The sequence below is a fragment of the Protomyctophum bolini genome, assembly GCF_963924005.1.
Source record: "Protomyctophum bolini genome assembly, chromosome: 3".
In the NCBI taxonomy this organism is placed as follows: domain Eukaryota; kingdom Metazoa; phylum Chordata; class Actinopteri; order Myctophiformes; family Myctophidae; genus Protomyctophum; species Protomyctophum bolini.
This window is the reverse complement of record NC_137864.1, coordinates 14,957,476-14,972,908: the sequence shown is the minus strand read 5'-3', so window position 1 is coordinate 14,972,908 and position 15,433 is coordinate 14,957,476. Positions and strand designations below refer to the sequence as shown.

General features: G+C 41.3%; 2 protein-coding genes across 2 annotated transcripts in view; both read right to left on the bottom strand.

Annotated features, from left to right (window-relative positions):
• The window catches only part of cnnm2b (cyclin and CBS domain divalent metal cation transport mediator 2b), a gene marked incomplete at both ends in the record, with an annotated part of 48,566 nt that extends 42,683 nt beyond the window's left edge, over nucleotides 1-5,883 (bottom strand). The window contains one exon of the mRNA XM_080758108.1: nucleotides 4,395-5,883. Within this exon, the coding sequence (XP_080614234.1) occupies nucleotides 4,395-5,883 (1,489 nt within the window). The remainder of the gene's footprint in view (nucleotides 1-4,394) is intronic.
• A 1,541-nt stretch (nucleotides 5,884-7,424) lies between these two features.
• Nucleotides 7,425-15,187, bottom strand: as3mt (arsenite methyltransferase). The gene is made up of 12 exons (XM_080759836.1): nucleotides 15,062-15,187; nucleotides 14,922-14,973; nucleotides 14,008-14,135; nucleotides 13,437-13,505; nucleotides 12,608-12,692; nucleotides 11,878-12,014; nucleotides 11,627-11,696; nucleotides 10,978-11,059; nucleotides 10,546-10,677; nucleotides 9,981-10,120; nucleotides 9,741-9,863; nucleotides 7,425-8,171 (listed from the first exon to the last, which is right to left on the bottom strand). Exons 1-12 carry the CDS (start codon nucleotides 15,073-15,075, stop codon nucleotides 8,064-8,066), a joined length of 1,140 nt encoding a protein of 379 aa, XP_080615962.1. The 5' UTR covers nucleotides 15,076-15,187; the 3' UTR covers nucleotides 7,425-8,063.
• Nucleotides 15,188-15,433: the final 246 nt, after the last annotated feature.

Below are 15,433 nucleotides of genomic sequence, written 5' to 3'. Positions count from 1 at the left end.
TTCTCACACAGATGGCTTAAGACAAAACCTTTAAGACAAAGTACAGTGCAAGGAATCTGCAAAAGCAGTTGAATATGTTGTCAAGCAGAGATTGGCCTATATTGCAGAAAGCAAGGAACTAAATCAAGATGTGTCAAGCATCACGTAGGCCCTTCTACATCAGGGAATACAGTCTAAAGATGTACCCTGGTTAGGTTAGAGCCAATACTACTCAACAGTGGATTTATGCATTGTTATAAAATAGGGCTATACTAGCCTGATTAAAAAAATATTTTCAGTAGGGGTGCAACTGTTGAAATAATGGATTATACATACAATTATAAGAACCATGTTTAGTTGGAGCAAACTGTTACAAGGACAAGGAGTCAAGGACATTTCAAACAATGTGTAAAATACTGTGAATACCTTCAAAAAAGTTTTAGAGTAGGAATACTTATCCAATTAAACCTTATTGCACAAAAAGACAGAGCCTTCTATAATACATGGTAGTGGGAGACCAACTTTCATTTTCATTATATAAATACAGGGCATCACTTGAACTTTGAAAAGCAGCTGATTTTCCTGAGTTGGTTGCAAGCAACACAAGCTGAACCACTCATTAATAAGCGTTAACCCTGCAGCTTGTCAAGTGCCCCCGGGTTGATAGACACTAATTGTTGCAATCACAGAAAGCAATTAACAACGGGGTCAGAAGTTTCCACAGAGGAGTCTATGTCAAATTAAAAGGTTGCAGATTGAAAATGACTACAATGTCTAAATTAAGCCTCTCATTTTTTTCTTTGTGGATTTATATCTATTACTGAACAACTGTCATACCTTACAGATACTGGAATGGGGATAGTTAACGTAAATGTTGACCAAAGCAGAGTCCTTGCAATGAGACAATTGCACTGTATACAGTATTGTCCCTTTCATACATTTTTTATCAAATTCAATACTCCAGTCCAGATTCACCGGTCTGAAGGTTTGAGTGTATTGCTTGTATTACTACGCTATTCATTCTTTTACTTCATTTATGTTGATGCTGGTTTAGTGTTGTTGTTACTGAGTAGCCTGCCATGAAATCCTGTACAATAATACAATGGTACTGTAAGTTGACAATATGAAATTCTAATGATATAGATCATCTAGTCTATAAATATCAAGAAAATATCTTTGCCAATAGGAAAGGTACTCAAAAATTCAAGTCAAAGGTGAAACAATGTTGTAGGCTTCCCCAGGTGCTCCAGCACACATGGCCATCCTTTTTTCTTTTCTTTTTTCAACGACCATGCAGCTCCACAAGCACCGTCAAATTAATTAACAATGACTTATAATACAAAGCACTTTCGACTACGTGTGTGCTGTGAACAGAGCCAGATTGACATGAAACTTTGCCTCAGCAACTCTTTTTAAAACGGTTGCTTTTGCCTTCCAAGAGAAGCTAAAGGCGAATTCCCCCTGGACCGATGCCAGGAAAAGGAACCCAGGGACCTTACTGACACTCCATCCACACAGTGCTTCATACTACCAACTGGCCTTTAATTGCTTTAGTGTATTATTGCTCAGTATATTCAAACAGATTAAGACAAGTGGACACACATACCGGTACACATACTGACACAAATGAGCATCACTACAGCCATGAGTGGTTAAAGCATGGCCAAATATAACTAGACCGCTTGCTGTAAATGTAGTGGAAGATATTCATATTTCATCATGTTATGTAGCTGCCTGGACGTAGGATGTCATTTTATCACATCTGCCGTTCTAAGCCTTATATCGGCAGATGTGATAAAATGACATCCTACACAACAATGTTTGCCTTAGAATCTAAGGCAAACATTGTTGTGTTTGTTATACATAATACGATTGCTCTGTAAGTATTGCTCTACTTTCACTCAGTATAAATTAATAACCAGCAGAAAATGCCCATAGACGCCATGCTACTCCAACTCCTTATACCCAGTCAGCCCAAAGAAGTGCATCCTTAGGTTACACCCGAGTCCCCACTACAGTTTGGTCTGAGGGTGGCAATAGAGGAGAGGCCATGTTGTGGTCACCAAAATCAGTAGGACTCATCCTCCGGGGACCACGAAAGTGCTCTGCACATTCTATGACAATCCAAGAGTTCCACCATGATGTCCCTGCAAACCTTTGGCCTGAGGGTGATGCTAGAGGAAAGGCCATGAGGTCACCATATTAGTAAGCCTTATCCTTCAGGAACCATTAATGTGCTCAGCTCATGCAGGCAGTGGTTTTCGAGTTATCTCGCCTGTGACCAAAGTGTTGGACAGACTGAGTGATGGAATGACATACATACATACATACATACATACATACAACAAAGCAACGAAAGACAAATATGCACACTGCTAACTTATGAACAAATGTGAAGAAAGGAAACAAAACACTGTATATTATGTAATGCTCATTATAATTTGGTGTGTAAAGCAAGACCTAATTTCCAATACTGGTGCTAGGCTAGCCCTTCCAATACATGACTTTTGAAGATTGTCATGTGTTTCTTGCATGAACCCCCAAAAATCAGCATGCACCCCAAACACACCAATAATGGTGGGGTGAGGGGCATGCCGCCCCACGCATGATTCCTCGGGTGGGAATACTTAAAACAAACATTACAAAGTCCATAACCTCGCATCACCAGGCTTTCCACCGCCTCGGAGGAAAGCCTGGTCTCTGTTCCAAAAGTCCGGGACCGGATGATATGCCTACGTCACGTTGTAGGTAGCTTCCCAAACAGGATGTACCCAAAATAATCCCCCCTCCCCCGCGATCAAAATGTTAGTTCCTACCAATTAATATGCTTCTGATGCGGCGTACTTTAGTTTCGTTGAATTTTAAAATACATAGCGTAGCGAGAGTGCGGCACAATGGCAACTGGCGAGTAAAGTCGGGGGGGGACCAATACTCTATGGGGGGAACTAACATTTTGATCGCGGGGGAGGGGGGATTATTTTGGGTACATCCTGTTTGGGAAGCTGCATACAACGTGACGTAGCATATCATCCGGCTCATACCGAAATGAAATGGTGCCCAGGCTACAAAGTCCATAATCTTGTCTATGGACAAAAAAAGACGCCCCTCACTTCACACAAGTGTGATTTTTTTTATTTTGTTAAATGTATAATTTGCTATTAGAAGCTATTAGTCTATTTTATTTTCTGGCCACCAGTTTCAGGCACCTTGGCTCAGTGCATCATTGCCTACTCCTACTGTAATTACATGTTTGGACATTCGTCATTACAGGGAAACAAGAAACTTGCACAAATGTACGAACAATGAGCCGGTAATAAGTTAGTCAGAGGCCACAAAGAGGGAGTAAATATGCAAACCATCAGGTAAACTGTGGTGAGGTAAACATCTTTCTTGAGTGCCATGCACATACACACAGCACACAGGGGCTTTAGGGGCTGTTATTCATTATCCACACAACTGCATTCCAGGGGCTGGACAAAAGGAGTTATCGCCACCATCACTCAGAGGCAAGCACAAGAGAGGGAGAGAGGGATTTAAGCAGGTTCTCAAACAAGATGCCCCCACCTGATAACCTTAGCACTGCTGTTGCACCATTCCCACATGTCCTAAATGCATTCACAAATCCAAAGTTGTGGTGATCATGGTGGGGGTGGGTGGGGGGCTAAAAAGTTGAATGAATGAAGAGAGTGAGGAGAAGGGAAACCCAAGTCAGACAGAGAACACAGAGAGGAGGAGAGAGAGTGAGAACAGTGTGAACGTGAACACAGAATGGAAGTGATGTGTCTAAAGATAACACCCCCTTACCCTCCCCTTTACGAGAAGCGATCAGAGGGGCCACAACAAGTGCTTCTCGCCCCTACCGGAGTCGTGTGGTGACTAATATAATCAGGCAGTTCCGATAAGACTGCCCATGTGCTCAACACCCCCTCTCACCCCCTCTGCCACTTTTCCTTTGAGTACCCGGAATGTCTTGTGAAATCGTGTGAGATCGGGAATTCTCCCCCTCTTTTAATTCCAGAAAATAAGGTTCTAACTGGAAATGTTGCCATTACACTCACACCTTGACCTTGAGTACACAGTAGCACAATGGTTTACAATGTGTTTAGAGCCTTCTTAGGACAGGCTGTCTTTTAAATGTTATTCTAGTATTACATATAACCTCATCATCCTCCATCATTCTACAAAAAGATTAAATGTTTTCATGCAATCACTTTTGTCACTTTAAAATCAAAACTCTACATTGATGTAAAACGATATGTGACTTATTATGTAAGTGTAATACACTTGATTAATTGTCATTAATTAGCACTCAACCCAATGTTCAATCTGAAGAACCCAGCAGGGTAAAAATGACAATGTGCTCTCTGAAAAAATAAATGTATGACTATGAATATAATTTCAGAAACCCAACTCACCTTTTTTGAACTCCTCCAGCATCGCATCTAGCTTGGTGTCATTGAATACAAAGTGCAACTGGTGACTGTAAAACTTTGTAATCGTTTTAAGTTGGGTACAATCATCTGGGTCAACGAATGCTAGGTCCTTTACGAACAGTAGATCCACTATGTTAGACCTTTCACCCTCGAACACTGGGATGCGAGTGTAACCGCTCTCCATGATTTCAGACATGGTACTAAAATCAAGATTGCCATCAGCTGGAATCATGAAACAATCCCTCAGCGGTGTCATCACATCCTCCACCGTCTTAGTCCTAAGTTCCAGGGCACCCTGAATGATGTTCAGCTCCTCTTTGACAAGATCGTTATAGGGATCTGTCACTCGCAGCATCTCCAGAAGTTTCTCCCGGTTGTACACGGTCCCTATCTCCTGACCCAGCAGATAATCTAACAGTTTGCTGACTGGGTAAGAAGCGGGGAAGGTGAGAAGCATGAAGAATTTAGTAAGGAATATTGTGTTTGCGCCTACAGCAAGGCCGTGCCTGGAACAGATAGCTTGGGGCACAATTTCGCCAAAGATGACTATTCCAATGGTAGACATCACCACTGCAATCAACCCAGAACCAGCAATATCATCCAACAATATGGTCAGTGTTGTATTCACTAACACGTTTCCGAGGAGAAGTGAACAAAGTAAATAATTCCCTTGGCTCCTGACAGGCTCTATCTTTTTGGCGTAATTCTTCTCCTTTTCTGTGCCACAATTCTGGACTATTTGGAGCTCCATGGGGTCCAGAGCCATCAGCCCCAAGTTCAGCCCACTGAACATGCCTGAGAGGCAGAGTAGCATGGAAATGAAGATAACCTGGAGCCAAAAGGGCAGGAGAAACTTCTTCTCTTCCACCACTATGACTTTTGTGTCATCTCCATCGTGATAGATCCATGTGTTTTCCGTCCACGGATCATGCATTCCAGCCACGGCTGGCGTCGAGGTGGCGATACACAGGTAATACGCTTTACTCTTTTCCGTCTTTCGAAGTGGCTTGACCTCAATTTCAACTATCCCTGACGTCTTGCGACTCAGGATGATGCTCGGCAATATGATTATATCCGAAGTCCTGATGCCGCAGGGATGCAAGCCAGATGTATCCTCTTGGCTCTGGTTGTCCCCTGACGAGCTGTCAACGTTCCCTATAGATCGGCTCCGCTCGTGTTCCGTAAATGCAATTTTGGACCAGGTCTCGTTGTTTATGTTTTGCCCGTAGATCCTTAATTTCACCCGGGACCGTTCACTCACCCGCAGGTAGCCCCTATCCATGAAGGAAATGTCGTCCGTATCCTCCAGTCGGAGGCCGATGATGACAGTCTCCGGCTCTGACCCTTCTTTGCCACTTGTCGGGGTGACCAAACAGCCGCTGACAGTTAAGAAAATCACAGTCAGAGCTCGAACCCGGCTAAGTGACGCCATTTTTGCAGCGGCCGGTACTGGGGCTGACGGTTCTGCCATATTGATCATGGGCAACCCAACCTCCTGAATGAAAGGGGTTTTTAAAAATCAGAGCCAATCGGAGTCCGCCGTCATCTCCGCCGAGGGTGGCCGTGTGTCGTGCATCGGGGACCTGCTTGCTTCCACTCCTCGTCCGATACTGAACTGATCCTTGATGAGCGGAGGGCTGTGTGCCCCCCTGATGTCCCTGAGACAGGCGACGGCACCGTCCAATCAATGCAGCAGCTGATCAGGGGCGGGGAGTTCACAGTCTCTTCAACAAATCAAATTCCACAGTAAGAAAACGCTATAAACAGGACTCTCCTCTTTCAACCCGGGCCGGGGTCCTTACTTTACTTTCCGCATGTCATTGTAGGACAGTAGGAGAGATGTTTCAAAAATGTTATGTATACAAAGCTCACAATGCGTCACATTGCTACGGGTGTAGATTTTACCACCATGCGACACAAGACATCCAATATTGGAATTAGTATTCAATCATAATTGCGATACCAAATAACCAGGCTGACATCAAACTGCTGCAGGCAGATCTGACTGAGTGACTGAAATTGCCACTGTGGTTCACTATTGTAATAGACTAATTACTAGTAATTAGTAGCGCCCTCCACTCATTAGTTTCGTTTGTTCCATGAGTGAGGGCTCTGTGCTCAAAAGTCGTGGTGCGCATGACTAGGTCTATGCAGTTTTTGCCAAGGAAGAATAGGTCTACAATCAAACTTTAAAGCAAAATTTCACTTGATGGAGTTGGTTTTTAACAGTCAAGTGGTGCAGAAGTACAAGTTGAAATACCATGCACAATGAAGAAAGTCCTGCATCCAAAAATATGTATACAGATAATACAGTATAGTACCCTGCATTATAATTATATAACCGTTATATATCCGATTGATCTGCATGTAGGACTTTCACATATTATAACGTGAAGGTCCTAATTATGCAGACAAATCGGATTCACTTTATTGTATAGCAGGTGGTAAAGGAGGGGCTGTTATCCTACTTTAGGCTTTGTGCTGCTGGGTAGTTTAAACCTATAATAATAATAATAATCATAATTTATCAGTTAATATACATTTTGTATCAATAATCTAAGTCTGCAAAGTAGCCTAACTAAAGCTGGCAAATAAGTGAAATGGCTAAAAAGTGCAATATTTGTCTGCAAATGATACTGCCCGGGTAGTTCTTGAAATTATCAGAATATTCTGTATAAACGTATAGGCTATAGCCTTAGTTTAAAGTATACAAAAATAAATAGAAATACTCAAGCTAATTTTGAGGTACATTTTTCTTAAGTAGAGTAGGCTACTTGAGTAATTGTTGCTACTTAAGTTACTTTCCATTCCATCACTAACAGTCCTGCATCAAAGGTACTATAGGCTCATTATAAATGTATAATTAATCATTATAAACAGAACAATATCAATCGCAGTATTCATATTACATGCACAAGACTCAAAGATACATTTGGCAGGGTTGATTTATTACTTATATAATAAATGTAACTATATTGCCATCTGTTCAGTAGCCATGGTATGGATATCACATTGATCACCCAATGTAGTTTAGAATTTCCCAACACAAAACAAAGGAGAAAATAGGTTCATATTTTAAACAGATTCCCTACTATGACTGTATGAACCTCATGATGATACATTTGCTTTTACTGGGTTATGCAGTGGATATTAGTATTATGCAACAGAATATGTGTATGTATGTATATATATATATATATATATATATATATATATATATATATATATATGTGTGTGTGTGTCAAACTTTTCAGAAAATTGCTGATCTACAAGCTCGCAATGCATTGTGTACAATAGTTATTTTTGAATAGCCGAAATATAAAACGGTACAATATTTATAGATATATTTTAGTAGCCTATAACATATTGACAAATGGGCACACTCAACTAAATTAACAGTACCTCAAACCTGTACTCAATTAGACAGTACTTGAGTAAAAGGTACTTACTGGTAGTTACTTGCTACCACTGAAATGCACAATTTGTATTTCCATGAGGAATGGAATCTATAGACTTAAAGTAATCACATGACATTGTACATCCACACATCAATCTTGGCATTCCTATTCTCAATACATTTTAAAGGCATCAGAACTAAGACACAGGATAATGTAATGTGAAGCAGAAGCCACCATTTCTCTTTGGATTCTTTCATTTACAGCAGGCAGACGAACGTGGGCCGCCGCACCCTCCTGTGGTTGAAGCTGGACTTCCAGTTCCCAGTTTCTGGATCATCAGCTCAAAAGGATTTACAGTTGCCTAAATGGACAGTAATACACGTACATACATTATACACATTATTATTGTTACCTAAATGGACAGTAATACACATACATTATTGAAAGCCCCACATGCAGATACACACAAGAAATCAATGTACATTTCTCAACTATTCTACAAAATAGAATTTGAAACAGAAAGGTGAAATTGGTGAGATGAAAGAAATACTCTACTCTACTAAATATTTCAGGTGTGCTCCTTTTCTCCTTGACTGTTTAATAGTTGACCACCCATGAGCTTGTTCAATGTTGTGCATGTTGCAGGACAATTTGTGTTTGCACTTTAAGTCTTTGAATTTATGGCTCCTTTGGCTTTACTATGAGTCAGCAGCTCTTTTATCGGACATTGGTGGTTCATCCTATCAGCATGCCACAGTAGCTGTGCTTGTACGCAGTGTATGAACAAGACCAAAGGCTATTTATTACTATCCTCACGTTGCATTCCATTGATTGGAGAAAGAGATCTAAAGACTGAAGTCCAAAGGTCAAGCAGCAATTGATTTGAATGGACAGCACATATCTTTCGGATCTTTTGAAATCAAAAGAGAAAAAGGTGTCATAGTGTGACCAATAATTTAAGTTTTGTCGTTGTATTCTGTCTTAAAAATATCTAAATAGAGGTGTGCTTATGGATGCTTGTGTATGAATGAGTGGTCACAAGAACTGATTGGCTGAAGGAAGAACATTCCTTCCTGTTCAAGGTTCACCAGCATGAGTCCACAGTCTGGTTATGAATCCAAGACAGCTGCCTGACCTTGAGCCTGTGAATAATGTATGTGTGTGTGTGTGTGTGTGTGTGTGTGTGTGTGTGTGTGTGTGTGTGTGGACACTATGCAAGGCTAAATGCCTAGCTAGATAGTGGGGCTCTCTAGGTGTGTCATACTTGAAACGGACACCAAAATACTGACCTCTAGTGCCCAAAGATCACGTGGTGAGATAATCTCGCATAGCATGATGAACAAAGATCTTCGCCTACTGATACATCTGGTGACATATGAATTCAAGAAGGGGCTAAAACTGGGTGGAAACCATTCAGAAATGTATAAAAACGCAATGGGTGCAGGCACACTTAAGCGTCAAGAGGCTGCAAGAGAATGCCTAGAGCAGGCGTCTCTTCATGGTTTTTAGGCAGCTGGTGGATGGAAATGACGCTAGTGTGTGGCTTCAACTTGTTGCGTTTCCGTTTTTTTGCCGACGCTACAAGTTGAAGCCACGCACTAGCGTCATTTCTATCCAACAGGTGTTTAAAAACCCGGAGGAGACGGTGTTTCTTGATGCATGGCATTGGGAACTCCTTATATGGTTATGGCTGAGTCATAGTGATGACTTGAGCAATGAGCATGATGACGTGGTCCACAAATGCCAAGATTTTAGGACGGTCCTTCATATAATTTGGGAGTGTATAAAGATTGGTTTTCAAAGCAGTTGGTATAGGTTTGTTATCAATGGTTTTCCCCGCATCAGTAGGTGGAGATCTCTGATTGTATGGATACGCGAGACTAGTGATGGCAAGATAGTCAAAACTCAGGGTGCTTATTATGATTCTAACCTTAGGCTTGACTGTGCAGGATTCAGAGGGCGCTCCTGGTGGTTGGAAAGTGAACTCTTCCGCAAATCTACTATGGGTCAGAATGCTGGCCATTGCTTCATCCACTTCCACGATCTCATTCACCTGTGTATTATAAACAGGCAGGCACATGCAGCATTATGCAGTTTAATGGGGCATAAGTGTCTAAAGACATTTAGCAGCTTGTGAAGTCCTTCTTCAGTTGCAGTAAATAGTACTGACCTTAAACGTATACTGGCAGTCAAACTCAAGGACGTTCTCTTCCCCTGTGATGTTCCCATTGTATACAACTTGACATGCCTTGGCACCATTTTTTGAGACCTTGAACAGTCGGTATGTGGCCGAGACAAATTTGAAGTCCCCTGCACCCACAGGTGAAAAATAATTAATGTTGCCTGGTACTGAGTCTCTGAAAGAAGCATTCACTTCAGACAGTGTGATATGAATTGCATAAACCAAAAGATGAAAGATTTGTATTTGTTAAATACTTGTTAAAATTAATACCTGTACAAGTAGACAGCTTTAGGTTCGTTAATATTTTAGCAGCAACAGTAACAAAATAGTAGTAAGTAACAAAAAAAAACTTAAAAATCCAATATTAATTAAGTAATAATATATTAATGAATATTAATTAATTATTACTTCCGTGTCTGTTTTATATTGATTGACATTCATCTATTCTCGCCAGACGTTTTGGATTTAGAAAGGTTTTATTGTATACTGTCAAAAAATTATATAAAGTTTATATATTATATTATAAAGTTATATATATATACAAAAGTCCAACCAAGGATGTCCTGCAGGTCCTTGTTGTCCACTGTGATCTCACTGGCTGTGACCAGCCGTGGATGACTGAAGCCCACCTCCTCAGCCAGTTGGAGGAGATCCTCCCACCAGAGCGCTCCGCCTATACACTCGCCTGTTAAGATAAATGCCATAAATTCTGTTAGTGTGACACTATCTTGTGTTTCTCAACTTTCTCATGACAGGCGTTTGTTTGTGCATGATGCATGCAGTTCAGTCAGGAAACTGCTGCCGTTTCTTACATTGCTGCTCATCCGCCACCAGATCAGCCTTTTTGTACTATGGGGTGTTTCGGAATGCCCATATTTGGTAGGGGAGATGTAGCATACGCCCTGAGAATACCTCAAATTAGATCCATTCATCGCCAAACCATATAAAGTATGAAAGGTTGAACTGTAGGTAGCAAGCAACATACCCCACAAGACTTTGTGATTTTTTATTTCATCTGTTAGTCTGCTACTGCTGTAGACATCACTGAAGTACAGCTCACCACCATCCTAAACAACAACATAGACAGTAATATGTAAATAAGTTGTTAGTAGTGTTGTCCCGATCGGATCACATCATTTTCAAATGACCGGGACATCCCTAGTATCAATATTATATCCATATGATGATATTAGACTGGATATTGTTTGTGATTTTGGATATTGCATAATTGTGATATGGGATAAGTGTTCTATAAAGAATATCGGAAAGATCGGTATCGGCAGATACAAATAAATCAAATGATCGGAATCGGATCAGGAGCAAAACTACGTGATTGGGACATCCCTAGTTGTTAGTGTATTGTTTGTTTTGCATCTGCTGTGCATGATAACTACAGGAACTTCATCATCACTTGTGTGATCATATGTACTGTGCATATTTGTGAACTGATGCCACATGACTCGGAACATTTCCTAATTAAATTACATTAAAATAAATCCTTTAATCTCAACAGTGATTATTTAAACTCAGGGTAAAACATAGTTAGGAAATGGGGTTGATTCCTAAAGAAACGACAGTCCATCTTTCTCATATTTGGTGACACGATTAGAGAGTTTACAAAATAGTGACCATACCTTGAGAACATGGTAAGCTTCTGTCAGTACCCTCTTTTTGTCAGGAGAGAGATTCACGACACAATTGGAACTAAAGGACAAAATAACCAACAAAGTTATGTCCATTATTTTACTGCATGGTACTGAAGGTCGTAAAGCCGGATTTGGCGACAAAGTCTGTGTTGAAACAATTGTTATTATATATAAACATTTGAGTGACACCATTGCCACTTAAACATAAATTAGGCTTTACGGTATATTGGTGATCTTACATGATAATATCAAAGGCGTTCTTTTCAAGCCCAGCCTCTGACAGAGCTTCAATGTAACCCTGGACGAAGTTGATGTTTGCCTTCTTGTAGCCAAACTCTTGCATGTGGTAGTCCACATACTTCCTGGCAACTTCAAGCTAGAAGACAACAGACATGTTTAAGTGGTTTGGAAAGTGTTTATCTAATCAAGCCAGGGCAAAGTATAACTCCTGATTACAATCAGATTTCTCAATTCTGATTTCTTGTTTTGAAACATTCATACATAGAGCATGAAACAATATGGTATGATTAGTATTAACAGCACCACCACGAATTGGAGAACTGAACATAATTTAGCTAGGTAATAAAATAATAAAGTATTCAATTTAATAATCTATACTTCAAGGTTAATAATATAAGAGATTAAACTTTAACAATATTTACAACATCTCTAAAGGCAGGCTGTGTTACATTAGCAGATGCCCTCAAGGTCTGCAGGGGTTAACTGAGGCCACTCAGTCTGTCATCATAAAGCTGCGCAATATCACAATATGAGTTTTTGTAACAATTTATCTTATTTTCAAAGATGTAGCACGTTGTGACTCGTGATCATTTCGTTTTTTCCACTTTTTTACATGAATTCAAAATAAAATATTATATTATCGTCACAATGCTGATAGAGGTGTTTGGTAATACTGGATTTTTTCCCCCATATCGCCCAGACCTTCATCCTATAGTCAAACCAATGTACCTGGTCATCAGTCATGTCAATGCCAGTGACATGGCCCCTCTCCCCCACCAGCTTGCTCAGCATATAGCAGTCCCTGCCACTTCCACTACCAAGGTCCAGCACCATAGGCGGCGGGTGCGTTTTACCTTTGGGTAGGCTATGGAATTGCGTTGGGGGGGGACTCTCGCGGCCGAGCGGAGCGAGGCCGCCGCCGCGGATTTATTTATTTATTTATTTCCCAGATGGTCTAAAAATGAGTTATTTAGCATACTTTTACCAATGAATTAGCCTATACACAGACAACGACTTTTGGACGTCTTTTTCTCAAGTCTCGAGTCAGTCAGTGTAGATTACCCGGCGGTGTTGCTGCCCCTCCGGGAGTCGCGGCTCATGGCTCTTAGACGGCACAGAGACAGCAGTCACTCCGCTGAACGTGTCAGTGTTGCTGCAGTGGTGTGAACTGTGAACCGTGCGGGCACTGAGTTCTGACAGCCGACTCACAGCTTCTTCTTCTGAATTAGGCTACTTTATCTTTGCCTTGAAAAAGACATTTTGCGTTTTGCTGTTTCCCAAAACAAACCAGCGCGCGCTACTCTTTGCTGCCTACAAAGCGACTGGAAGGACGAGGTTTACAGACATACCAATAGTAGGCTAGTCAATCATATGCTGATTAGGCCAGTTGCTGTATAGTGTATAGCCTATATCCGATCAGCGATCACCAGGGGGCAGCGACAACACACACACACAAACACAATAGCCTTCTATAATGCTGCGCACATATATTATATATATTTAAAAAAATACCCAGCATAATTTTTGGGAAGGCTAAGCCTTCCCTAGCCTTATGCACCCGCCGCCTATGTCCAGCACCTTGCACCCCTCCAAGCACTCTGGCACCACCAGGCCACACCCATAGTATCTGAAATAAATTGCCAATTTAAGACGGGATGAACCACTTAAAACCTATACTTACCAGACCAGAGACAGTCCCCCAGGGCTCTATACTAGGCCCCCTCCTGTTTCAACTCGACACTAAATATCTTTGCTGGAAATAGCCGATCTACAAGCTCACAGGTGCGATGGATTGTGATACTGTAGATCTGCGCCAGGGTTCAAGTGGTTAACTCAGAAAGCAGTCAGGGTCTACCCTGTGTGTGTGTGTGTGTGTGTGTGTGTGTGTGTGTGTGTGTGCCTGTGTGCGCGCACGTGTGTGCGTGCAGGGGTGTCATAGGGTATCTGAATTCTGAAGGTGGGGGGACCTTCAGATGCCACGCAAATCCCCCTCCCCCATGGGGGAGGGGGATTTGCGTGCATTAACGTGCACGTGTGTGCAATACATTTTTTCTTTCTTTTTACCATCTTTTTTTTACCTAAATTGAACACAATCAATGTAACAGTAAATCATACAACAATCCACTAACTTATCTGAGACTTCAGGATGCACACTCTTCAAAGCCTGTCTTATGAAGGCAGGGACAGGCTTGGCTGGGGTCACACAGGCGTTGGTCTTCAAGTCAGAACTTTTCTTTAGAACTTTGCCGTAGTAATCCTGTGGACAAACATGTGAATAACATATTTCACAAAGTTACAGTTTTACAGTATTTACATTTTTACATAATAATAGGTAGACTAAACTTTATAATTCAGTGTTTGCAACATGACTAACTTGAACTTGTAGGCACAGAGCATTACCCTTCTTAAACACATCTTAAATCTGAGGCTTTTTAAATACCCGGTAGTCTTGAGAAAAGACTGTCCCAAAATGACTGCAAAAGACTGCTGCTGCTATTTGTTTTTAAAAAGCCCAGTAGAAGCCTGACCAGTTTGTTTTGGGAAGTCTGGAGCCTTGTTGGGTAGCCCCCTTTGGAACCTCAGTCTCTGCTTAAGTTGGTTCAAACGGGGATAGGACAGGCTTGGGCAGGCTCTTAGCTCTGGTCGGGGTCCGTCCGATGCAATATATTATATGAACCAGAGCTAGCAGGCTCTGAGTGCTCTCTCATATTATGTATTTTATCGATTCATTTCTGACATGGAAAATGTCACGTGGATAATGTATAGCCTATAACAAGTTCAGTGTTTATAACATGTTTAGGACAGGCTAGATATCTTCAAATCGAATTACATGGAGATTTGTCCGAGCTAGGTTGCAGTTTAGAGTAGACCGGCTCATGATGATATAGCCCCATATGTGCCCTCTCCCTACGCTCATTCTGTAGCTCCGAGCGTAGGGAGAGGGCACATATGGGGCTAATGATGATATTGTTCTTCTACTGTGAAAGACTATTTAAAGCAAATTTAATGTTTGGGGAATGAATTATCAATGAAACAAAGTTACCTTAACATCAGCATGAAGGGTGGTGTCTGAAAAGCGTTTTTCGCAGCATGCACTATACAGCAAATAGAAAGTTCATGTCAATTTTTCTACTACAATAATTAAGTTTCTGGACCAGGGCTACTGTTATTACTGCTCCTTACCTCTTATCAGCCATTGCTTCCCGTGTGGTGTGTGTACTGTGTAGGGAGCTAGTTCGCTTATGTTCTAGTGCCGAATGCGAACGAAAATAAAAGCCTGCCTCCTGGGTAGTGGGTACCGACCTATATACTCTAGTCTAAGGTACCGATAACCGAGGCTAAAGTTCGGGTCAACTCTATGGGAGCCGTTTGACTCTGATACATTGCGTTTACTTCCGCCTCAATAGCACCCTCTGCAGTAAGTTGTGAAGATTTGATTTCAGGTGGCAAAAGGAAACGTTCATTTCTAACATGTTATATTCATGTTATATACATGTTATATTCTTTAATTATTTTTTATTTCAGCCTACTTTACAGTACTCAATTAACCCCCCA

Coding starts and splice junctions, on each gene's coding strand:
- as3mt (XM_080759836.1), bottom strand. Junction 12,015..12,607: donor TTGACATGACTGATGACCAG/GTACATTGGTTT, acceptor GTTGTCTTCTAG/CTTGAAGTTGCCAGGAAGTA. Junction 11,060..11,626: donor AAGCTTACCATGTTCTCAAG/GTATGGTCACTA, acceptor GTTGTTGTTTAG/GATGGTGGTGAGCTGTACTT.